The sequence below is a fragment of the Hyperolius riggenbachi genome, chromosome 2 (assembly GCF_040937935.1).
Source record: "Hyperolius riggenbachi isolate aHypRig1 chromosome 2, aHypRig1.pri, whole genome shotgun sequence".
Classification (NCBI taxonomy): Eukaryota; Metazoa; Chordata; class Amphibia; order Anura; family Hyperoliidae; genus Hyperolius; species Hyperolius riggenbachi.
Window position 1 is genome coordinate 359,244,583 of NC_090647.1, and position 26,371 is coordinate 359,270,953.

General features: G+C 42.9%; 1 protein-coding gene across 3 annotated transcripts in view; it reads left to right on the forward strand.

Annotated features, from left to right (window-relative positions):
* The window catches only part of CSDE1 (cold shock domain containing E1), a 118,502-nt gene that overhangs the window by 15,694 nt on the left and 76,437 nt on the right, over positions 1-26,371 (forward strand). For 2 of the 3 annotated variants that reach the window (XM_068269685.1, XM_068269688.1), the window contains exon 2: positions 7,607-7,993. Coding sequence is in view for 1 of the 3 variants with exons in the window: in XM_068269686.1 (XP_068125787.1) it covers positions 19,692-19,817 (126 nt within the window). In the remaining 2 variants the exon portion in view is untranslated. Of the gene's footprint in view, positions 1-7,606; positions 7,994-19,657; positions 19,818-26,371 lie in introns of all 3 variants that reach the window. The other variant, XM_068269686.1, reaches the window with a different exon arrangement.

Here is a 26,371-nt window from a genome sequence, read left to right on the forward strand (position 1 = left end):
TTTTGAAGAGTGGTTCTCAACGGAGAATATTTCTGTCGGTTGTGACGTTGAAACTTGCTGCAAAATTTCTTGCAGACGCATCTAGCGAAGCGGGTCAGAATTTCTGCACGCAGTCTAGCGTTAATTAACTCTGTCAGGAGATTCCTGTGGCTAAAAAATTGGGATGGGGATGGTGTCACACAACAGACTTTGTGCCCTCCCGTTTGAAGGGAAATTGCTTTTTGGCTCTGCTTTAGAGTCTGTACTCGAAAGAGCAGGAGAAAGGAAGAAAGGTGTTTTTTTTTTTTTTGGTTTTTTTTGTTTGTTGTTTTTTTCTCCAGCAGTTAAGAGGCTTCTTCCAAAAAAAGAGGTTTCGGGCCCCTAGGAGGAGTCAGAAAACGGGTTCTGGCAAAAAATGGCAGAACAAAAAAGAAAAAACAAAAGGTTTCCTCTTCAATCCCAAACCCTCAGACAGCCCCTCCAAATCAGTCAGAACAATGACTATGCTCAACTGGGGGGTAGGCACAAAAAATTTCTTTCCGGCATGGCAGAAGGTATCAAACAACAAATACATCTGCAGAACCATCAAACATGGTTACAAGATTCAATTTACGCAAGTTTCCCCGAGATCTTTCAGGGTAACAGGCTCTCTTCAGTCTCCAGTCCAGCAGGCGTCAATGGAAAAGGCTGTGGGATCTCTTTTCCAGAAGGGGGTTGTGGAAGAGGTTCCTTCACCAGAAAGGAGGAAAGGATTCTTTTCTACTTTCTGGTTCCGAAGCCGACCAGCGACTTCCGCCCTTTCATAAATCTTCGGTCATTAAGCCAGTTTGTGAAGTACAAGAGATTCCGCATGGAGTCCATTTATTCCACAATCCATCTTCTAAGGAAGAATTATTTCATGACGTCCAACGACCTCATGGATGCATACGATCATGCCCCCATCCATCCAATGCACTGGAAGTATTTGAGAGCTGCCATGAAGACTCAATCCCAGATCCTTCACACCCAATTCAAAGCTCTCCCGTTTGGGTTTTCAAGCGCTCCCAGGATCTTCACAAAGATCATGACAGATGTCGCTGCCTTTATAAGAATGCAGAAAATTATTCTAGTTCTCTACCTAAAATATCTTCTGATAGTGGCACAAACAAGATATGCTCCAGGAGCATATCCAGATTGTGCTTGGAGTTCTGAAGGATCTTGGATGGATTCTGAATGTTCAGAAATCTGATCTCATTCCAAGACAGGGAAAGACCTTTCTAGGAATCTCACTGAATTCAACCTTGCAGATCTCCTGTTTGCCAGAAAAGGTCGATCCACAAATTGAAAGTACTCAGGTACTTCTGAGAACAAAGTCTGTCACAAGACAGGCTATGAGTCTCCTGGGAAATTTTTCAGCTTCTATCCCAGCCGTTGCTTGCGCTCAAGTAAGGTTCAGAATATTTAAACTGGCGATCCTATGCCAGTGGTCAGGCAAAAAGGAGGATCTAGACCAGGCATGGGCAAACTCGGCCCTCCAGCTGTTACACAAGTCCCACAATGCATTTGCCTTTATGAGTCATGACTGTGGCTGTCAGACTCCTGCAATGCATTGTGGGACTTGTAGTTCCTTAACAGCTGGAGGGCCAAGTTTGCCCCTGCCTGATCTAGACAAAAAGATGTGGTTGTCGGAGACTCTGCAGGTTTGGACAAGTCCACCAAATCAGAAAGAGGCGTAAGTTGGTCAAGTCCAAATCCCCTTGTAATTACAAAAGACCCAAGCCTCTGGGGTTGGGGAGCGCATCTGAAATAGTAATACAGGACAGATGGTCTCCCCTAGAAAAAAAAAGTTCTCTTCAAACCACAGGGAATTAAGATCTGGAAAGCTCTGCAAAAATATGAAGACCTGTTGTTGCACAAAAATGTGATGATCCAGTTAGACAGACGGCTGTTGCTCACATAAACAAACAAGGGGGTACCTTCAGTCCTCTCCTTATCTCTCTTTTAAATATTTGGTTGGTGTCTGAACAAAGATGTGTTCAAAATGATTTGCAACAATTGGGGTCCTCCATCTATAGACCTGTTTGCTGCATGGGACAACACGCTTCTTCCCAGATTCTGCTCCCTCAGCCCCAGAGCCTCCCCAGAATGTGTAGATGCTTTCCTGTTGGACTGGGAGCTGGAGAAAGCATATGCCTCCCCCCCCCCCCCCCCCCCCTCTCTCTTCTTCCCTTCAACTTGATAGGGAGGGTTCTACAGAAGGTTGCAAAAGATCAGGGCAAATTGATCCTGATTGCTCCAGACTGGCCAAAAAAGGCCTGGTATCTGTTACTACTCTCCCTGATGGTAAAAGTTCAGATCCGCTTCTGAAGCAGGGACAAGTGTACCATCCTGCAGTGGCCAGTCTGAAACTGAAGGCGTGGCTTTTGAGCGGCACTTGCTTCTAAACAGAGGTTTGTCTGAAGATGTTGTTGAAACCATGCCTCGTGCCAGGAAACCTGTTACCACCTCTATTTATCAGTCTGGAAAGTCTTTTGTGAACTTAACAAAACTCTCCAGAGAATTTAATTTCTCAATTTCCACTATCCTAGATTTCCTACAGAAAGGGCTAGGTATGGGTTTAAAATTGAACACTCTCAAAGTACAGCTTGCTGCTTTGGGGGCTTATTTTGATGTTCCTTGATTAAAGGATTCATCAAGGGTGTAAAAAGGAAGACGGTGGTGTAGAAAACTACCGTCCCTCCTTGGGATCTAAATTTAGTTCTAAACTCCATTATTCAGTTTCCATTTGAACCTGTGGATCAAATATCCATTAAGGATTTAACCCTAAAAACTTGTTTTTTTTGGTGGCAATCACTACGGTCAGGCGTGTCGCAGTAATACAGGCCCTTTGTATCAAGCCGCCTCTTATGTCTATCCAAGAAGATAGAATTAAATTTCAGTTATCTCCTTCGTTCACTCTGAAGGTGATGTCTGATTTCCACAGAGAGCAGGAAATATTTATTCTCTCTTCTTGTCAGAATCCTTTAAACAGGAAAGAGGAAAAATTTTAGCTCACTGGATGTGAGAAAAATAATTTTACTTTACTTGGACAAAACTTCTTCCTGAAGAAAGGAAGATAATTTGTTCAGTTTCAGGGTGCCTGAAAAGGGTTAAAAGCGTCCAAAAGTACGCTCAGCAATTGGTTGAAACTTTGTATTGAAAAAGCATATGAGATTGCAGGAAAGCCAGCGCCAAGGAATGTAAAGGCTCATTATACTAGGGCTGTCTTCCTGGACAGAGAGAAACTCTGCTTCTGTTCTACAAATTTGTAAAGTAGCAACATGGTCTTCCTATGATGCGTTCATAAAGCACTACCGTTTGGATCTACCAAGCAATCAGGACTTGGGTTTTGGTCGTAAAAAGTACTGTTTGCAGTTGTCCCGCCCTGAGGGAGGTAATATTGTATTTCTCCTGGTGGACCTGTCGTGGAGTCAAGTGGAAGCTTACATATACTCTCACCTGGTAATTGGGTTTCCACGCTGGCTCCAACAGGTGGGTTAACCCACCCACAAGCTTCTCCTCTGGCCACAGTCAGCATATTGACAGATGCCATCTTGCATAACGTGTAATATTCAGTTAGATCAGAAAGATTTAATAGTGATCCATGTAACTTGCATAGTGAATCTCTGCTATAAATTGTGCTTTTTTTTCTTCCTTCAGGCACCATGAAATATTTGTTCTTACATTTTAGGACTGGTGAATCTCACCCGCTCCATGGTAAGACTGTACAGGACTCAGCCTTGAGCTGTCACCTGATGGAGCGTGTCCTACCGATCTCAGAGGGGGACAGTGTTTGCACATATGTACAAAGCTTAAAGAAAACCTGTAACGTCAAGTCCCTGGGGGGGTATTCACTTCGGGAGGGGGAAGCCTCAGGGTCCCAATGAGGCTTCCCACGCCATCCTCTGTCCCTCGGGGGTCTTGCTGCAGCCCTCCTAACAGCGGGGATGTAAATATTTACTTTTCCGACTCCTGCGCAGGCGCTCTGGCGACTCAGAAGTAGTCGGAAATACCCGATCGCCGTCGGGTCTGCTCGGCGCAAGTCTCTGGCGCCTGCGCAGTAGAGCGGACCTGACTGAGATCGGGTATTTCCGCCTACTTCTGAGCCGAAAGCCGCAGCAGCGCCCCCGCTGGAGCCTGCAAAGGTAAATATTGAACAGGCTGTCGGGTGGCTCTTCGGAGGGCTGCAGCGAGACCCCCGTGGGACAGAGGATGGCGTGGGAAGCCTTATTGGGACCCTGAGGCTTCCCCTTCCCGAGGTGAGTACCCCCCAGGGGAACTTTTTGATCTTACAGAGTCTCTCTAACTTTTACACTCGCTAGACTGTTCTCTGACTGGGCAGCTGGTCAGGGCTGCCTCTGCCAACAGTTTAGCATGTATATGGCATGTGCAATGCCAAGCATCTCCTCTGATCAGACAGAGCTCATTTAGCTACTCGCCCTGCCTGCTCCATCGTCTGCTGAACTATTGCCTTTTTCCATAGCAACATAATAAATCCTCTGTTTTTAGACTAGCGATGTGCCTGTACAGAATTTTGGCTCTGAATTACTACCCGAGAGATCAAGTTTTAATCCCTGCGGGTCTCAGAAACTGTGCATGTGTGCATCAACTTTGGCACTGCAAAATAACACAGGCAAGGTGTGGCGTATGAGAGGAATCGCCGCCGGGAGACTTGGGCGCAGGATACAGCCGGTAAGGCTGATTCTGCTGCTGCACAATTTCCCGGTGACGTTAAATCCTCCTTTTTTTTTTTTTTTTTATCACAAAATATTGTTTAACATATTAGCTCTAACTAAACCGCCGCTGTACACTATCTAAATCCCTCCTAACTCGCCGGGGGCAATCCGGTTAGCGCTTTCGTGAGGGGCAGAGCTATGAGCCGCAGTTAGGAGGGATTTAGATAATGTACAGCGGCGGGAATGTGGCAGTTTAGTTAGGGCTAATATGTTAATATTTTGTGATAAAGGATTTTTAAGAGACTTCAGTGTCTTAATTACTATTCCCCTGTAGGTCGCTGTGGATGGTGGGGAATTATGTAATCTGCTTCCAGCTATTGCTGGAAGCTGAATTGCAGTGTTTTAAAAGTAACTTCAGCTCAGTCTTCTGAGGGCGCCGAAATTACTCGCTATGCGCCACTATAGCCGTAATTACTATTACAGTCTATGGTGGCGCCGGCTGCGCCCAGGTCTCCTGCGCTGGATTGCCAGTTTGAGGACTGTGGGATAGGTACAAAATGTACCCATGTTTCTCATGTCAAATGTCAGTTCAGGTATGCTTTAAGTTTTAGTGATTTGATAACTTTGCATTTATCACAGTTTAAGTGGTTTACATCACTGTATGCAAGTTGTGGTAAAGATCTTATCTGCAGTGCGCGTCTCTGGTATAAGCTGAGGGCCCTATTTCCACTGGGGTGCTGCATCTGTTTCTGAATCAGACATGGCACCCATGCTGTTGTAAAGCCACGGCCGGATCATGCGTGCTACGGAAAACTGCAGCATGTCAACTGAATGGAAAGCCTATTGATGGAATAGGCGGAGTTTCCCGGCCTGAATCACATGCAGGGAGACCTTGTGAACAAGTTGGGGGGTTTTTGTGTCCCATGTTCTAAACGGTGATTAATTTTGCAATCTGGAATCCTATGATTTTTTTTTTCACAATCCATTATGTTTGTGCAACGTTTACTGACCTGGGTCAGTAAAAAGATACATAAAGGCTGCCATATTATTTCCTTATAAACAATGCCAGTTGTCTGGCATCCCTGTTGATCTTTGGGCTGAAGTAGTGATTGAGTCAAAACTCTGGAACAAGCATACCGCTAATCCAGTAGAGTCGAGCAGGGCTGTGGAGTCGGTACAAAAATCTTCCGACTCCTCAGCTTGTGAAACCACCGACTCCAACTCAGACTCCGGGTACCCAAAATGACTTCGACTCCGTAGTCTAATACTTACCAGGGCTGTTAATTTCGTACAAAATCATCCGACTCTACAGACCTGGAGTCGAAAGTACCTGATCTTCTGCATGCTTGTTCAGGGTCCATGGCAACAAAATATTAGATACACAGAATTAGGACTGCCATGCAAATTGTATTGTTTATAAAGGAAATCAATATGGCAGCCTCCATATCCCTCACCTTTAGTTTCATTGAGTGATAAGGAGGCTGCCATATTTCCTTTTAGGCAATACCAGACAGTTTGGGGAGCTTGGCACTGTACAAACACTACTTGGCCATAGCCAAGAAGTTCTGTTCAATGCATTACAGTAAACAAAAATGTTTAGTAATTCAACAATCTGCTGTGGGCCAGCTGTACACATGCATGTGTATTGAGGATTAAAGAGACTCTGAAGCGAGATTAAAAATCAATTTTTACTTTATATTAAACATGGGCATGTTTGCCCCTGCTAAAATGCCGCTACCCTGCGGCAGAACGAGCGGTCTGCCTCTATGCGCGTCTATCAGCTGGCGGATCTCCGCCTCTTCCTTCCCCTCTCAGTGAAGGAAGACTTGAGGGGCGGGAAGAGGCGGCGATCAGCGCTGTTAGACGCGCTGAGGGTCAGAGCTACAGCCATTAGCTCTGCCTTAACAGGAAGTGCTACCCGGGCACCACGGAGGAGATTTGGGGGGTAAAGACCCCTCGTTCTGCCACGGGATAGCTGCGTTTTAGCAGGTGGCAAACATGCCCATGTTGAATATAAGGTAAAAAGCGTTTTTTTTTTTTTTTCGGTTAAGAGTTTCTTTCATAAATCTGGAAGTCAGTTATGAAGCTTGCCACTTCTGCAGTAGCCACAGAACGTACATTAAAGGACAACTGTAGCGCAAGGCATATGGAGGCTGCTCTATTTTTTTCCTTATAAGCAAAACTTTTTTGCCAGGCTATCCTGCTGATCCTCTGCCTATAACATATTTAGCCATAGACCCTGATCAAGCATGCAGTAGATCAGATGTTTCTGATCTTGTCGGATCTGACAAGATTAGCTGCATGCTTTTTTTCTGGTGGTGTTCACACTACTGCCACCAAAGGGAATTGCAGGGCTGCCAGGCAACTGGTATTATTTAAAAGGAAGTAAATATGGCAGCCACCACACAATTCTCGCTACAGTTGTGCTTTAAAGGCACCTGTTTGAAATGGAGTCCATTCTTTTCACCGCTATACATGGATGCTATGTTGTAATCATTGTATTTGGTAAGCATGGCTAATTTGCTTCTATTCCTTATAAACCAATATAATGGGAAGTGCTGTTGCTCGGTCCCCCCCCTCCTCTAGAATTTTCCTTTTTTCTTCAGGGCACATTCACACTTAGGCACTTTGCGCTATACTGATCGCTGCGATTAGCAATGCGCTGCTGCACAAGTAATCCTATAGGTCAGACTGTCAGGCAAAATGATCAGGGAACATTTAAACATTAACACACTAAATGGAGTGCATCAATCATTGCTTGATCTACTTCACTTTGCTATGACTTTGATTTCTCCCCCGACACCCGGCACTATCATGCATTAAAGTTGCTCCTTTAGTTTCCGGTTTCTAGATCAACTTTTCTCCTGTGACAGTCTGAATTTGTTGAAAGTGGAGAAAATATAAACAGTTTTCCTTATCTTTGTTTTTTTTAGTATGAAGTGAAACAGAACAGAACCTACCACCTGTAACTGCTACTTCAAGTTCAGATCAGTCAAGAAACATCTGCCACAACAGTAACTAACAAGACCAAAGAAGAGAACTTGTGCTGACGACACAAAGCTTGATCTGAAGCAAGAAGTTTGTGCCTACCTAACAGCTACACAAGAGCACTACCCAACGCTGCTATTAGTCTTTGTTTTATTCTCAGCGCTGCACTCTGCTTTTGCATTGTGCAGCGGGAGTTGTCTTTCTTAGCTTGATAGATCATTTTCTCTTGCTGTCTCTTTTTAATACTAGCAACTGACAACCTTTCTAAAGCATCTGCTGGCTGTAAGAATCATAATACTACTGAAAGTGCAATACCCGGTATTTCAAAAAAGGTGGGTTTGCTTCTAACTGGAGCTAGAGTTACACTTTATTAAATTGGTGGTAATTTAAATTGATCAGTGTTAAGATTGCAAGATCTGACTTGTGTATGAAAGATTGTGTAAGGCCTCCTGCACACTACATGCAATTTCAATTCAACAGACTAACGCAGCATGCTGTAACGATTAAAAATCTGAATTGGCATCACATGTAAAAAAGATCAAAAATTGTTATCGCCTGCAGTGTACAGGGAGCCATATACTGCTTTTTTCAGGTTTCCTATATCCAGAGGTTTCCAATCGGTTCTTTAGAAATCTTACGTTCTTTTAGGGGGAAAAAAAAAATCTGTTACTATTCCTTTATATAGTGTAGACATCATCCACAGCACTTTATGGTACATCTGAAATTTGTCACTTAATGTACTTTCAAGGAACTCAATTTGATGTCCCTACTAAAGTTATACAGTGGTCAGACCAATGTAAGAAAAAATATATACCTTTTTTTTTTTTTTTTTTTTTCCAGGGTTTAATTAACCTACCAGTATGTATGAGTTTTCTTGTCTGAAATTTGATCCTAGTACCCCAGTACTGCGAAGCACAAGGGTTGGCCTCTGTCATCCTTGTGCACTTTAACTGAATTTCTCTGTATTGAGGTGCTTGTTTTCAGAAGTCATAGAATTTTATTCCTTGCGCTAAAATGCTATTTAGAGTTTTTGGAATCAGAATGTGTATAGGGCACAATCAATAGAGGTCCATATACCACCATTACTGCAGTCTGCGTGCAAAATGAGATTCAATGTCAAACTGGAATTAGGGAATGCAGTATTTTCTAAGCCTAAGGTGCAGAAATTAAACATGTTGACATTAATGCCCCCTTTACCATCATTGCTTTGTTAAATATCTGCCTTGTTTTCTAAATCTGCTAGACCTCCCTCGGTGCATCTGCTTGAAATGGTTCTGGCATATCAACTCAACACATGGCATTATTCTCCCATCACCCAGCCTGGTGTGTGCTCAGTTTGCCCTCCTCCCCCACATAGGAACAAAATCTGTGTCTCTAGCTTTGCAGCTGCAGATGAGTCTGCACAGCTTAAACCTTGCACAGAGGGATTGAGCCCCAATCAATCTCTCAAGACTGTCTTCATGTGTATGTATGGGCCTTTACTGTTCAGGGATGATGGTGCTTCTCATGACTATTAACTATTCTCAGACTGTTAGGCCAGGGACACACTAGGGCCTAGTGCACACCAGAGCGTTTCGGCTGCGGTTTGCGATCTGCTTGCGGGTGCGGATCCGCTAGGGTAATGTATTTCAATGGGCTGGTGCACACCAGAGCGGGAGGCGTTTTGCAGAAACGCATACTCCCGGGCTGCTGCAGATTTTGGATTGCGGAGGCGTTTCTGCCTCAATGTTAAGTATAGGAAAACCGCAACCCGCTCTGAAAAATGGCACTTCAGAGCGGTTTGCCAGGCGGTTTTTGTTACATTAGCTGTTCAGTAACAGCTTTACTGTAACAATACATGAAATCTACTACACCAAAACCTCTACACAAAACGCTAGCTGAAACGCTGCAGAAAAAAGAAAAAGCGTTTCAAAATCTGCTAGCATTTTGCGGATCTGCTAGCGGTTTTTGGTGTGCACCAGGCCTAGGAGCACTTATCTAAGCACTTGGGATTTGAAAAGCTCTTGCTGAAGTTATCCTGTGTGATGGATTTTTTTTTTATAATCCCACTTAGCATTACATTAGCAAGAGCTTTTCAAATCAGTCTCTTAAAAAAACAAAACCGCAGCTAGTGGGTCCCAGGCCTAAGGGTTCGTTTTTCATTGCGGGTTTGTAAAGTCCCCAACAGCTAACCTAATTTTGAAGTTTTCAAAGGGTAGTAGTGATGTGGCAACACTTTTGTGTCAAGACCTTCTGTTTAGTGCTTTGTTTTTGTTTTTGTTTTTCATATGTATTTTAATTGATTTTGTCTGATCTACAATGCCCTTTTGATCTGTATAAAAATATTAGATTCTCATGCTAGAATATCCTTTTAATCATAAGGAAGGGAGCTTTTCATGACATAACTATCACTGTGGATAAGAAGACGTTGGACACCTACATTTCGGGTGTGCAGACAGCACATTAGAGTGTGCTGATACATGCATATCTCCTTATCCTTTCTCCAGCTTGCATTCACGGGTCTAACTGGCAAATTTTGAACTGGCCACTATAATTCCAGGCTCTCTGCAGTCATATGACAGCGAGCTTGGAGTTCTAGTAGCCAGTTCAGAAGCTGCCGTGGAGATGCAAGCGCTGCATCAGGAGAGGGAACAGGGAGATCTGCATGATCAGCCTGTCAGCTTGCGCATGCACAGAGGACCCACAGCCCTTCTGTTTGGTGTCACAGCGCGACTTTTTCAGAGTCGCCGATTACAATGTAACTTATAGCGGTCAGCCTGGGAGCAGGAGCACTTAAAGGGCTGGTGAGTGTATTCTCTATACTACATAGACCTGGGTATGCTTATATGCTTACCCACGGCATCTGCTCAGGGTCCATTTAAACCTGTCTTACCCCTGCAAGAGATAAAATGTGCATATTTTGGAAAATCAAAACTTCCTTTTTATCATAGAGCTTGATCTAAAAGTTTTGCCATACGGGGTCCAAAACTGGTATTCGTGTTAGATTTACCAGAGTACTTTCGCTTGATTATACATGTTTTGATATTTAAATGAGAAAATTAACATTTCTCTAATTGTCATCCGGGACAACCTGAGATCCGGTCCCGCCCAGGATCTGTGGAAACACACCAACAAGAAGTTTAAAAGCCCCCGCCCACCCTCCATCCTCAGTTCATCTGTGTTTCCGTGACGGAAACACCTAAAGAAGCAAGCTCCCGTTTGTTATTTTTCTTGTACTCACCAGAGGGTGAGTCTTTTTCCCAGAGGAGGCAGAGGACGGTGGCGAGGCGTACAGAGGTAACGCTAGCCGCGGACCTCCTCTAAAATATATTGCAGCCAGGTATTTGGTCTCCGTGCGGAGTGTGACCAGAATACTTTCCTTCCTCCGTCAGACGCCGGCCCTGCAAGGCGCATCCGGTCTGACAGCCGATCCAGCCAATCGGAGAGAGGCGGAAGTGACGCATCGGTCACGCGGCTAAAGGAGGAGGCGGAATCCGGAGAGCCAGGAAGTTGAGAGAGCGTGCTCCTGGCGTCTCCGCAAGTGCACCGCTGGCAGAGAGGATGTCGCAACCTCAGCCGCAGCAGCAGCCGACACAGCGGGAGGCAGATGCGGCGGCCAAATCCTCTTCCCAGGTGCAGCAATCCGGGTCTGGGGTGGTAAGTCCTCCAGTGGAGGATGTGTTTTTTACTTATCCCCTCAATATGGCATATCTCAGTGGATGTCTTGTCATGTGTTTTTTTCCAGGCAAAGACTGAGCCCAAAGTTACTGCACCACCTAAATATAAAAGATGTGGTTTATGTAACACCAAAATTGCCCTAGAGACCCCTAGGAATATATGTCAGGCCTGCACTGATGCTATTGTGGTTTCAGAAACTTCTAATATTTTGAAAGGAGTTATGGAATCAGTAAATAAAAACATGCAAGAAACTTTAGACAAATTTAAAGAAAGTTTTGTGCCACCTGCTATAGATCCTCTTCCAGGTCCTTCCAATATTACTCCCTCTCAGCCTTCAAATCTGCCCGACATCTTAGGGGTTGAGGAGGAAGAGGAAGATAGAGAAGAGGAGGAGGGGGAGGATTTATCAGAGAATATATCACAGGAGGAAGGAGAGCAGCCCAGATCAGAGGGAGAGGAAACAGTTAAAACTCCCAGATTTTTATTTTCTCCTGATGAGTCTTCTGAATTGCTCAAGGCTGTGTATGTTACTGAGCAAATTAAGGAAGCAGTTCCTGAACTTACCCCTCAGGATCAGGTTTATTCTGGTCTAGGTCAGGCCACGGGTAGGGTTTTTTCCTATCCATAAAACTCTGCAGGAAATCATTACATCCCAGTGGCAAAATCCAGAGAGGCCCTTGTTTATCCCAAAGTCAGCAAAGAGAAAGTTCCCTTTTTCTCAGGCAGAAATTGATAAATGGACTAAATGTCCTAAATTAGATGCGTCCCTATCCAAATATTCCAAGGATTCGGACTTATCCTTTGAGGATGCTGGGGTCCTTAAAGACGTGATGGATAAGAAAGTAGATTCACTTCTCAGGAGAGCATGGGAATCTGCTGCGTTTGGTTTCATCCCAGGTATTTCGGCCACCTGCATTTCCCGTAATCTTAGAATATGGATGGACAATTTGATTGAACAAATTTCTAAAGGTGTTCCACTAAAAGATTATGCAGCCTCTCTTCCAGTAGTTCTTAAGGCGGTAGCCTTTTTAGCCGACGCAGTTACAGAACTTATTCGTGTATCAGCCCGTACGACAGCACTTATTAATTCGGCTAGGAGAGCAGTGTGGTTGAAAACCTGGGAAGGGGACCAGACATCCAAAAACAAATTATGTGCCCTTCCATTTGAAGGTAATCTTCTTTTTGGCACAGGTTTAGAGGAAGTACTTTCCCGGTCAGCCGAAAAGGGGAAACCATTCCCAAATAAGAAGAAAAGTTTTAAGGGTAAAAGGCCTTTTGTCCCTAAAAGACAGGAGCCAGAGCCAACCAAAAACAGGAATGTGCAGAGGAAATGGTCCTTTCCGAAAGGGAGAGGTAGAGGGGGATTTACTCTCGGGAGGACTGATCCCCCCCAAACCAGGTAAATGACTCTCTGCCAGTAGGGGGCAGACTTCTTTATTTTCAGTTAGAATGGGAGAAATTGAATCCCAATCCGTTTGTTTTACAAATTATAAGTCAGGGTTATCGCCTGCAATTCTCTGTCAAGCCCCCGCAGAGGAGATTTGTAAATCCAATTCCGAAGGATCGAGCGAAAGCCGATGGTTTGGAATTGGAAATTCAGAAACTTCTAGAAAAAAGAGTGATTATTCATGTTCCCCAGGAAGAAGTATTCCAGGGATACTACTCCCACGTATTTCTGGTAAAGAAAGCCAACGGGGAGTTCAGGTTTATTTTAAACCTGAAATCTCTCAATCCGTTTCTGACGTACAAGAAATTCAGGATGGAGAGTATATATTCAGTAAGGTCCCTATTGCAAGGCAAGGAATTTTTTGTCTCAATAGACCTTCAAGACGCCTACCTGCACATTCCGATTTTTGCGGCACATCAAAAATTTTTGAGATTCGCAATCAGAGCTCCCTCCCACATTCGTCACTTCCAATTTCAAGCTCTTCCATTCGGAATAGCGTCAGCTCCGCGAGTGTTCACCAAGGTGCTAGCAGAAGTGATGAAGGGTTTAAGGCTTCAGGGAATTTCGATTGTCCCTTACCTGGACGATCTGTTGATATTTGCGGAGACAGAAGATCTAGCCAAAACCCACAGGGATATAGTGATCCACACTCTGGTTCAGGTGGGCTGGATTGTGAATTACGCCAAGTCGTCTCTAAACCCGACCCAGGAAATTACTTTTCTAGGCTACAAAATAAATTCGTTAGAAAAGAAAATTTTCCTGCCGGCAGAAAAGATTATAAAGATACAGTCAGAAATAAACAATTTAATCAGCCAAGAGACTTCGTCTCTCAGGCAGATTATGAGAGTGTTGGGTCTATTTTCAACAGCAATCCCGGCAGTCACTTGGGCTCAATCGCACGGGAGAATGCTTCAGTCTCTCCTTCTTTCGAATTGGGACAGATCCAGGGAGTCCTTGGATCTACGAATTTCGATCCCAGACTTAGTCAGGGTCGACTTAAGATGGTGGCTGAGCAGACAGAACCTGGAGACGGGGAGATTCTGGAGGCAAAACGATCCAATAAAGATTTTTACAGACGCAAGTTCTTGGGGCTGGGGAGCAACGTCTTTGGGCAATCATGCCCAGGGAAATTGGTCCCAGGCTATAAGCAGGAAGTCATCCAACTTCAGAGAGCTTCTGGCAGTTCAGAGAGCTCTTCTATTTTTTCAGTCTCTAATAGAAGAGAATCACGTTCAGGTCTTTTCAGACAATATCACGACGGTGGCGTATCTCTCAAAGCAGGGGGGTACGAGATCAAGCGAGCTCATGTCTCTCTGCGCGGAGATTCTCGTTTGGATAGAGCCTCGGGTTCTATCGCTGTCGGCGGTCCACATAAGGGGGGTCCTCAATGTGGAAGCGGACTTCTTGAGTCGTCAGGAGGTGAATCAAACAGAATGGGAACTTCATCCAGAAGTTTTTCAACTGATAACAGAAAGATTCGGGATCCCGGAGATAGACCTCTTCGCATCCCCTATGAACGCAAAAGTAGCGAATTTTTTCTCGCTACACAGATGCCAGAAGTCTCTGGGGTTGGATGCACTCAGTCTCCCATGGAGGTTCAAGCTTTGCTATGCTTTCCCTCCAACTGTGCTTCTTCCTCAGGTACTAGGAAAACTTCAAAAGGAAAAAGTGAGATTAATTCTAATAGCTCCCCAATGGCCAAAAAGACCATGGTATGCAACAATGTTGAAGATGTCAGTGGAACCTCAATTTCCTCTGCCACTTCGTCCAGATCTTTTGATTCAGGGGCCGCTCTCGCACCCCAAGCCACAATTATTCAATCTGGCAGCCTGGATCCTGAAAGGGTAATTCTTAGACAGAAGGGTCTTTCGGAAAAAGTGATCGAAACATTGATGAAATGCAGGAAACCGATAACGCAGAAGATTTACCGTAAGGTTTGGAAAGTTTATTTATCATGGTGTGAGGCTCATAACAAGAACCATACGCTATCAAGCTCAGTTCTGGATTTCCTCCAGGACGGGTTTGACATGAAGCTGGCACCAAGTACTCTTAAGGTACAGTGTTCAGCTCTATCCATTCTGCTAGACAGGCATTTAGCTCAGGAAGAATTGTTCAGAAATTTCTTCAAAGCTTTGCAGAGGTCAACTCCGGTGAAGCAAAAGATTTTTCCACAATGGGATTTGTCTCTAGTCCTGAATAGTCTTATGAAAAACCCTTTTGAGCCTATTGAAGATATTGATATTAATTTTTTGACACTTAAAATAACTTTTCTCATTGCAATCACATCGGCTAGGCGCTTAGGTGACTTACAAGCTCTTTCCATCAAGGATCCTTTCCTAATTATCTGTCCTGACAGTATTAGACTCAGGTTAGATCCGGCCTATCTCCCAAAAATGTCTTCAGAGTTCCACAGGTCTCAAGAGATTATCCTTCCCTCTTTTTGTACTGAACCTGTGGGGTCCAGAGAAGAGGGGTTCCATTGTTTAGACGTCAGACGTTCCTTACTAACCTATCTTGCCAGATCAAGAGAATTTAGGAAGTCTAGCAACCTGTTGGTTTTATTTGCAGGTAAGAATAGGGGCCAGCAGGCATCCAGACAAACCATCGCAAGATGGATTAGACAGATGATAGCTTTAGCCTATGAGAGTAGTAATTGTCCCTTACCTCCTAACATTAAAGCCCACTCAACCCGATCTTTATCCACATCATGGGCAGAAAGGGCAGGAGCTACCATTCAACAGATTTGTCAAGCAGCAACCTGGTCGAGTGCATCTACTTTCATCAAACACTACAGAGTGGATGTGTTATCTCAGCAGGACCAATCGTTTGGCAGAAAGGTGCTCCAGGCAGTGGTCCCTCCCTAGGTGAGATGTTTGTCTTGTTAAGACTTCTTGCCTATCTCTCAGGTTGTCCCGGATGACAATTAGAGAAAGACTCCTATTAGACCTACCGGTAATGGAGTTTCTGATTGTCATCCGGGACAAACATCTAGAACCCTTCCCTTCTCCTGTCTCGCACCTTTCTCTGTTAGTTTCAGGAGCACAGGGTATTATCTTAATAGTCACCTTCAGGTGTCTAGTTTTTTCCTTCATCTTGGTGTTTCTAGTCTATGTTTACTTTCAGACGCACTGAGGATGGAGGGTGGGCGGGGGCTTTTAAACTTCTTGTTGGTGTGTTTCCACAGATCCTGGGCGGGACCGGATCTCAGGTTGTCCCGGATGACAATCAGAAACTCCATTACCGGTAGGTCTAATAGGAGTCTTTTATATACATCTTTCTGTATCAGACTTCTGCCATTGTGGACTCATAACAGTAATGCAAATACGGTAGACCGAGAGAACGCGGCAGATTTTTAATACATAAGAGCAGTTTACTTTGCGTTTAGACTGGCACTAACCTGATTCTATAAAAACCCCTCCGTATTCTAATTTGTTGTAATTGAGCTATATTTCTTATCCCTTTTTCACTTCAAGTGATTATTCTTCATATAAAGGTTCTTTTTTCATACAAAACATTTCATGGTACATGTTTGATAGCAGTGGCTGAATAGTGTACTGGTTAAGGGCCGTGCCTCAGACACAGGGGACCAGGGTCCAACTCTCAGCTCTTCCTGCTCAGTAAGCCAGCACCAATTCCGCAAGGGGTCATTGAGCTAGACTCCCTAACTGCCTACTGAGTGTCCTAGTGGCTGCAGCTCTGTCGCTATATACTGTATGTTTTGTCCTGTCATGCAGACCTTGTGTAGTGACTATCACTGTACTTTTTAGCATGTGTAATATGTTTTTTTTTTTTGTGCACCACGTGACGTCACCTACATGTTGCTTCGCAGTCCCTCTGCCCCCCCCCCCCCCCCTGCATAGCAATAGAACGTGTTTCTTCATAGCTGACCCTGTCTGTACTAGCCGGCCCAATTATGTAGTTCCAGCAGATCTGGTCCTGATCCCTGACGAGCGACATCAGTCAAAAGTGTGTGTGTGTGTGTGTGTACCTTAATGGTAGGACTTCTAAAATATTCTATTTAATAGTTCTCTCAACCAGTTGCTTTAATGTTGCCCTCTTTAACCCTTTACCTGAGAGCAGTAGATGCTCTTCCCAGGATGAGGAGGTCTTTGTCTTTAGCAGCTGCCTGCATAAAAAAGCCCTTCACTTGGCAGTTTCTCTTAATTTGTGGGTCTGTACTCAACTTGTGAATAGTAAACTGTGTACTATACTGGCCAGAGAGCATGTAAACCGGGCATATTGTAGCTACTAAGTGCGGTTATGCTCCTGGTCTTGCAAACAGCATTTACTGTTTTAGGGTAAACCGGGTGAAATAAAGCATTTAAAGGGAACCTGAGGGGAGAGGGATATTGAGGCTGCCATATTTCCTTATAAACCATGCTAGTTGCCTGGTAGTCCTGTTGATCGCCTGGCATGCGTGTTAAAAACCCTGGAACAAGCATATGACTAATCCAGTAAAACCTGAGTCAGGGCTGGAACCTACTAGAGCGATTTTACCTTTTTTTTTTTTTCTTATATATTTTTTTTAAATTTTTTTTTTTCTTTTCCTCTCGTTTAGGGAGGCGTGAGAAATCGCTAGTGATTTCCCTAAACGCTCTGCCAATGTAAATGGATGGTGCAAATTCCACAGAAGCTATTGCGATTAGCAAAATCGCAAACGCAGGACATGCAGCATTTTAGCGGTTGCGCTTCAATGTAAAGTATATAATCGCTGGCGTAATTGCTCATCAAAACTTGCATGGAGCGATTTTGCTAGAGTTTTAAAATTAATGTACACAGTAACAAAATTAAAATTAATAGAAAGGACCAATCAGACTTTAAAATGCTAATCGCTACACAACCGCTGGCAAATTAATACACTTTTTAAAATCGCTCCCTGAAACGCTCAAGGAATCTCTTACAAACTGCTCATACGAAACTCTTGCGATTGCGTTTTGCAGTGGGTTCCAGGCCTCAGAGTACCTGATCTGCTGCATGCTTGTTCATGGTCTAAAAGTATTAGACACACAGGATCAGGATTGCCAGGCAACTGGTATTGCTTAAAAGAAGATATGACAGATTCCATACCCTTCTCACCTTCGGATCCCTTTAATGGGTTATTTGCTATACATTTGTCTGAAGCCTGTAGGTTTTAAAGAGAAGTTAATTTTGAGGTGTTTTGCAGACCTTCATGACTTCATATGCCTGGCTTGTTTTTTTTTTTTTTGCTTTTTTTTTTTTTTTTTTTTTTTTTTTTTTTTTGACACATTTGACAAGCCATGTTGGACTACTGTTGAGTGTAAATCCCATCTTTAGAGCTTAAGTTGGGCTTCATACTGAATAACAAGACCATAATGCTCCAATCTGATGTAACAGCAAGTGTGTGAAATTCTTCTTGACATGTTTCATGTGGCATAAACTGTCCAAAAAAACAATTACGTAACATTGCTATCAAACTCCAAAGAAAATTATTAAAACCCTTCCCTTTTTTTGTAAGTGTAATGGTACCATACACTGTACAATAAAAAGATTTGATTTTTTTTTTCCCATTTATTTGATCAAAACAATGAAGTGAAAGTCAGTCTTGATCAAGAAAAAGATTATCCTGTTTTTTAATAATGAAATATATATTTTCTGATTGGACATGTTGGAAAAATCTTTATATTTGATCTAATGGGAATGCAGTAGTCCACTGTCTGATGGATGTAACTGCTCCAGATTTGTGTTATTGCATACTTATTTCCCCGTGCAGTGAGCTCCATTCATGCAGGCAGGACTGTTCACTGCTGAATGCATAACCATTCCAAATGTGTGCTCTTAACACGTGTGCAGACCCTTCAAATTTTATTTCTGTCAGTATACCTGAGCTACAAGCTGAGGCAAATTAAACTAAGGTGGTGAGTAGTGCCTGTTGGAAATATTTGCAATGTATATAATTTCCTGAATTTTTTTATTTTTTTTTTCCTTCCCACAAGTGAATTTTAAATTTTGATTTTTATTTGTAATAACTCGGCTATGCCAAAATCAGCAATGCAATATCAATTTTGGTTCCCTTCAGATCAGCAGTAAGCAGGTGAAAAGCTACAAGTCTCATTACTCAAATGGAAAAACACAGATGTTAGCAAGCCTGCTGCTTAACTGTCCTAATGCTATTTCAATGATTTTTTTGTATTTCCGACATGTTAGTCTTGCCTAATTCCCTGGTTCAAACTTGACTGACTTAGGGTGCCTTTAATTCTTGGTATCTGATAACAGTACCTATGGTTTTGGGGGATTCTTTGGCAACCACACATGCAAATGTTTTTATATGAGAAGTTGAGTGCGGTAGTCTTCAAATGAGGGCAAAAACAGACAAAGTACTCCTTAGAATGGGACCAGGACTGGGGTTGAGTCCAGTAGAGAACAAGGATTGATGACATCCTTGTACAAACATGTCTGCTGCCCTGTAAACCAAGATAGTCATTTATGGTGAATGCACTACATTTTTGGTTTTGGCATGTTGAGTTTAAATGAGAACAAAATATATAGTTCTGCTTGGAGTCATTCAGGATTATATACTGGTAGATTTAAATCCTTTAAAATGAAGCTCTGAAATGACATTGTAAATGGTACAATAACATATATTTTTCATGCCTGGTTTGTGTGCTCAGATATTTATTGCTCCTGTATTTTGCTGACATTTAATTGGAGGACAGTGCTTTTGAAGTTTGACTGTCTTGTATTCTTGTTTTTCCTGTGCTGCTGCCCACTTTTCGTCACTTCACAACCGTGAGTTAAATAAATTGGCATTCATTCCATCATAGTCTTAATCCCTCACCTCTTTTCATACCCTATATCTGGTATCTTACAAAAGAGATTTTCCTTTTAGTTGCTTGTGAATTAAGGCTGTCTTGTTTGATTTTGTTACATGCAGCGTTATAAAATTAAGTTGAATCAGGAGTAGAAATATGGCAAGCACCTGGAAAGAATTTGTTGAATTTTCCATGCCGTCTTCTCCCCCTACTGCATACGTTAGTGCCAACCTGGGTAATGCATCTCCTGTCGGACTGACATTATCACCTTATGGCCGATCAGTAAGTTATTTCACCGTGTTGGTTGCAATGATCAATCATTTCAGCCCATGCAGTATTGTAGTTTGTGCCACTGTGGCTTTTTTTTTTTTTTGTCCCATCACTGTCATTTAGTTTTTCACATCCCTTTATTTTGCATTGTATTGTTTGGTTTTAATGTTTTACTATATTTTTTTTTCAAAATTTTTTTTTTTTAGTCTTTCTTTTCCTGGTTGACATTCTTTTATCTGTAGTCAACATAGCGCATTTTTTTTTCTGTTTGAACACAATTTTCTACCTTGTCTAACACTTTTCATACTTGTGACTTTTTTAGACTTGTGACTGCTAACATTTTACAATAATTAGAAAGTATTCCTACCTTTTTTGTGTGTGTAATATTCATTCCATCTTGTTTGTGCATTTTGCATGTAATCTATCATAGGTGATTTTATATAAATGTTAAAAGATTTGTGCGAGTTAAAGAACATTTGAATCGTGCTCAATAATAAGTCTTAAAGGGAAGGTCCGGGGGGGGGGGGGGGGGGGAAATCCACTTACCTCGGGCTTCCTCCAGTCCCTGGCAACTGACCTGTGCCCTCGCTGCAGCTCCATTGGCTCCTGGTCACCTTCGGTGCAGAGACCGACCTCACCAGGTTGGCATCTTTCTCCATCTTCTTGCGTTCCGCTGTGCTGCTCATTGAGTCGCATTGACGTAATTCTGGCTGTTCTGCGCAGGCGCAGAACTACTGCACCTGCGCAGTACAGTCAGTGTCACTCTGAGAGCCGCTGGCGCAGTCGACTTCTTGCACCAGAGGGGACCCCGGACCACCAGCGGAGCTGCGGCGAGGGCGCAGGACTGCTGCCATGGGCTGGAGTAAGCCCCAGGTAAGTGGAGTCTTTTTTTTTTTTTATTTCACCTCCTCTGATGTATCCTTTAAGCGTTTAAAAGTAAAATAGAATCGGAAAGAAAAAGCAATAATTCTGATTCACTCGCTTGTAATCCTAGTAAAGTTGTGGGAGTGGGGTTTTAGCAACTTTACTTGATTATGGGCGAACAGGTATAAAACGTTAGACTTCAGTTTTTATTATTGAGCATGCTTCAGGTGTTTAAAGTGGTTATATATGTATACAATCTAATCTCCAAAATAAGCTCTATCTGTGGAAAAAAACATACATAAAAACAGATGCATTCATTTGGCAATCATGTATATTTTGTATTGAGAATTGTACATAAACATAGTAAATGTTCATAAGAAATTTTGATTTTAAAATTGATGGCATGGGCATGTGTACGCGTAAATCCTGAACTGAAAATTTATAAGGTAATTGTATGTAGTATGAATGGTAAGTAGAACTTTCCTGAAGTCTCTTATTTTCAATTTGAGAGCTAAATTCTAAGGTGGTGTGAAGTAAAATTGTCATTTAGCTGCAGAAGAAATGGACTCTTGAACTTTTCAGCTGTATCCTGTTGCTAAATGGAAAATCAGGAGAGCCATGGCTGCATTTGTCTGCTGATCAGTTACCTCATCTGCATATATCAAAACGCTGGTTTATTAACACTAGCCATGATGAACAGGGTCTGAAAATGGCCCTCAGACAAGTAGGACTAGTACCATATGTACCCATATTTATCTCATCATGTCATGTCTATTCACCTACATAAATCAATACTTATAATGAATAGCGCTGTAATAAAAAAATGGAAGTAGAAATAAATGATAGTCTACTGGCGTTTGCGCTCTATGTAGAGACCAGCAATGTCCCTTTAACAGTCTCTGTAATGTAGGTAGATAGCGCTCCACTTCTTTATCCAATTGACAAAAGTTCCCCTTAGGGATTGCACTCACCACTTGACCTCTGTTAGATTGGTCAATAAATCGCTCAGTTTATCTCCTTCCTTCGGAGCTTCAGGGTCTTTAGTCGAGAATGCTGCATCAAACTGTGTTGTAATTTGCCAAGACCTCATAGAAGGACAAATGCCTCATAGCATGACTCCGTATATATAGAAGGTAGCTTTATTATAAAAATGTACTCACAACCACGTTGGTGTAACAGCGTATGGAGTGTTAACTGGCTCTCCCCCGTGCCTCCCGGACAGGCTCGTTGAAAATCTGCGTAACCGCCACTGCAGGGACCTCCGTGTAGGAAGATCTGCACGGAGGTCCCTGCAGCGGTGGTTACGTGGATTTTTTTTTATTTTTTTTTTTTTTCCTCTCGATCAACCAGGAAAAAAGAAAAAAAAAAGTACAGGACTGTCCTGTACCTGCACATATTCCAGTTGATACAGAGGAAAGAACAAATCGCTTACAAGACTTGGGCCTTAAAAGGGTAAAAAAAAAAAAAAAAACCTTTCCTGACTTCACGTGGCAGACAAAATCCCTGGATTGACGCCACTGGGAAAAGCCTAGTAGTTTTCATCTGCCATATGCCTAAATGTATAACTCTGTTGGTCTTGTAGTATGTCACTGTCATGCATATTTTTGTATCACATTTTTCCCCTGGTCTCTAGCCTTATTTTCTACATCAGGCTGTTGTAAGCAAGTGTCAAAGCTTTTTCAAAGTCCAAGTATACTACGTTTTTATTTTCCTGTGAGCTATATTTACATTCACCACTCCATAAAAGGTCAGCATGTTGGTGAGACAGGACCTGTCTTTAGTGAACCTGTGCTGTTGAACTAAAATGAAATTCTGATGCGCTATATAATTTTATGTCCCTTTAGGATACCTTAAAGAGAACCAGAGATGAAGCACCCTCATGTATTTTATTACATTTATTAGTGGGAACATGACAGTAAACACCTACCCTGCTTTTAGTTTCATTGTTATCTGCTTAATTAGTCTACTAGCAACTGTGATAAGAATCCACCGACTATTCAGTCGAGGTTTGACCTGGAATCATTATAGCTGTCACTCTTCTGTGTAGTCTTTTCAAGCCCAAGCCTTCCTCTCTCCTGGCTTAGATTTCCTGCTTTGCATACTGAGAGCTGTGATGATATGGGAGAGGCTGCTGCTCCTGAGAGAGAAGCTCTGTGGCTGTAATATGATCCCTGTGTGCTCTGTGTGCACTAGATACTGATAATAACGGCAGTTTCATTCCTCTGAGAGACTCTTCCTACAGGCAGCTGTACATCATACTAAAATGAAAGCACATAGATGAAAGGCTGCATTTAGCCTAGATAGCAGCATAGTCTCATATGGCCTAGACAGCACATCCAGAACAACTCATAACCCGTAAGGAGAAGATATGAGCCGGCGGCCATATTTGATTTTTTCCTGGAGCAATAATGGATAAAAAACACAAAGGCACACCAGAACGGCAAAATTATCAGGTAGAGCATTTATTCTTTACAAGCTATCAACTGATATGTTTATTTTGTGTGAATCGTTCATCTCTGGTTCCCTTTAAAGAGACTGAAGCGAGGATAAATTCTATTTTTTTAACTTGTATTCCTGTCAATGAGTATAACAGCTGCTAAACCACCGCTATCCCACGGCAAAACGAGGGGTTCATACCCCCCAAACCCCCCTGCAAAATCCACAAATTTCTTGGTTGTGGATTTTGCTGCTCCTGGAGGCAGAGCTTTCAGCTGTAGCTCTGCCTCTATACAGTCATTAGCTCTGCCTCATTCAGGAAGCGCTCCCCGGGCACCACAGAAGGGATTTGGGGGTATAAACCCCTCGTTTTGCCGCGGGATAGCGGAGGTTTAGCAGCTTTTATACTCCTTGACAGGAATACAAGTTAAATAGAATTTATCTTCGCTTCAGAGTCTCTTTAAGACAGTTGACACACACAACTGTTTAGGTATGCTTTAACGCATTCCAAAAATCTGAGAACTAAGGAGACCCAGTTGCTGTCATTTTCAAAAGTATAATGTTGACCCATTCTTGCCTGAAAGAGTTTAATCTGTACTCTGCTTTTGGATATAAGCATACCCATTCAGCATTCTAACTGTTCATTACAGAGCCATGCTGTTGTGTGTAGATGTGGTTTCGCATTACCATGCTGAAATAAGGCCTTCACTGAAAAGGGATTGGCAGTACATGTTGCCCCAAAAGCTGTTCTGTATGTATTGTATTGCATTAGTGGTGTCTTTTCAGACATTCGAGCATTAATGCCAAGCCAACATGAGTACTGTACTTTCCAACTGCGCTTTTGACAAGTCATATGGCCCTCAGACTCCTCAGTTTATAGTACTTTCATTAACTATCTTTGAGTGTGCTTTCATGTTTGTTGAAAGAGCGTAGCATGCAAAGCACATCATTGCTTAGAATTCTCAACAATTTTTTAAATCTATGCAATGATGATCTCTGCTCTTAGGGAGAAACCAAAGCACTTTGGGCTAAGAAGCTAAACCCTAGTGGCCATCTGAGCTAGTGACTACCAACATGAAACATGAGGAAAGCTATATGGAGGCTGCCATATTTATTTCCTTTTTTTAAGGGAACCAAAGGTGAGAATAATATGGAGGCTGCCATATTTATTTCCTTTTTAAGCAATATCAGTTGCTTGGCTGCCCTGATGGTCCTCTGCCTCTAATACTTTCAACCATAGATCCTGAACAAGCATGCAGCAGGTTGGATATTTCTGACAATATTGTCAGAACTAACAAGATTAGCTGCATGCTTGTTTCTGGTGTAATTCAGTTCACTACTGCAGCCAAATAGATCAGCAGGACTGCCAGGCAACTAGTATTTTTTAAAAGGAAATGTCAGACTCCATATCGCTCTCACCTCTGGTTCACTTTAAACACCAGTTGCTTCGCAGTCTGCTACTTTTTGGTTAGTAGTGTCTGAATCATGCACCTTCAAATTGAGACCTGACCTTGGGTGACAAAATTTTAAGTTGTGCCTTTTTGCCCCTGCATTGCATCTAGACTAGATTATACCAGTCTGGGACTAGAATACAAACCAAGATTTTCCTATGCACTCAGTTCTGCAATATTTGTTGAAGCGCAAGCACTCTCAACCCCTTCAAAGTTTGTTCATGCCCTTGAAAATACGTCCTTACTCGAACTGATTTAACCTCCTCAGCGGTATGCCTGACACTGGCGATCCCACCGTTTATACATTGCACACACCCCCCACCCCGGATCCATCGATTGGCGCAGCCTCCCTGCACAGCTCCGGTCTCTCTATGGGGAGGATCGGGTTTGTGCATGACGTCTGTGACGTCATGTGCGATCCTACCCATAGTGAAGACCGGAGCTGTATGGGGAGGCTGAGCCGATCTTTGGATCCAGGCTTGGTAATGTATTAATGGGGGGGGGGGGGGGGGGAGCGGGGCATTTCTACTAGCTAGCCTAGTGCTAGCTATAGGGTGGTCAGCCTTTGGATCTCTGGGGGGGGGCACAAACTGGCAAAACCTCCTGAGCGGCGTAACGCTCAGGAGGTTAATAGTGGAGGAAAACATGACCTCACTAAACACTCTTCAGGCTCCTATATATTTACATAATTTTTTTTTATATACTCCCATTTGAGAGAATTGATTTTTTTTTTTTTGGGGGGGGGGGGCTGACTAGGCTGAAGAAAATGGAGTAAGGATGTGTACTTCAAATGAATGATACAGTAGTAAAGCGTAGAAGTTTGACGAGAGCTGGAAAGGGAGCTTTATCATCAAGTGGTATTAATAGTCCTATTATCAGTTTTGTGTAAGAAGCAGACTCTTTATCCCGCTGATTCCGTTTGACTCGCTGGGCAGTGTGGCCAAGCTCTGTTGACAAGCCTTTGATGGGCTTCGGTGGGTCCAAACGCAAGTAATAGAGGAATGGGGATGCCTCTGGATTGTCTAGTGGCATACCGCTGCTTAACATAAGAACCCATTTGAGGCACTTTTTTTCAATTTTTTTCTACAACCACTATTTAAAGAGAAACCGTAACCAAGAATTGAACTTCATCCCAATCAGTAGCTGATACCCTCCCCCCCCCCCCCCCCCCCTCTTTCCCATTAGAAGTCTATTCCTTTTCAAAAAACTGCTCATCAGGGAGCTCTGTAAGGCTGATTTTTGTTGAACCCCCCCCCCCCCCCCCCCTTCCCCACAGTGTGATGTCAGCACCTCACAGCTCTGAGTTCCTATGGGAGCCTTGTTGCAATGTGGGAAACAGCTTTTTCCAACTGCCAAAAAAAGCAAGCAGCATCTCCTTCCAGTGACATCACCTGCCAGCAGTAAAAATGTCACCATGTGTTATTCATGTCTGAATGTAAATCTGGGAGAAGAAAGATTTCACAATGAGCAAACACTGACTAAATCATTTATACATAATTATTGTAAAAATTAAGCACCTTTTTATAACCTTCTTTTCACTGGAGTTCCGCCTTAAAATAATTCTTAGGTGAGAGGAATATGGAGGCCCATATTTAGCATGCCAGTTTGCTCCCTTATAAGATATGCCAACAACTCCAAAGTTGGCAGCCTCCACAGTTGTCTCAAGGCTTTGTAACAGGCCATCCATTTTGAATTTAACTAGTTGTAAAGGATGTTGTCAGACAGGTATTTCTCACTTTGTTTAATAATGAGGCAGAGGTCTGGCTAATTTACAATGCAAGTAGAAATGGTTGTATAAATGTGTAATGAGGGTGA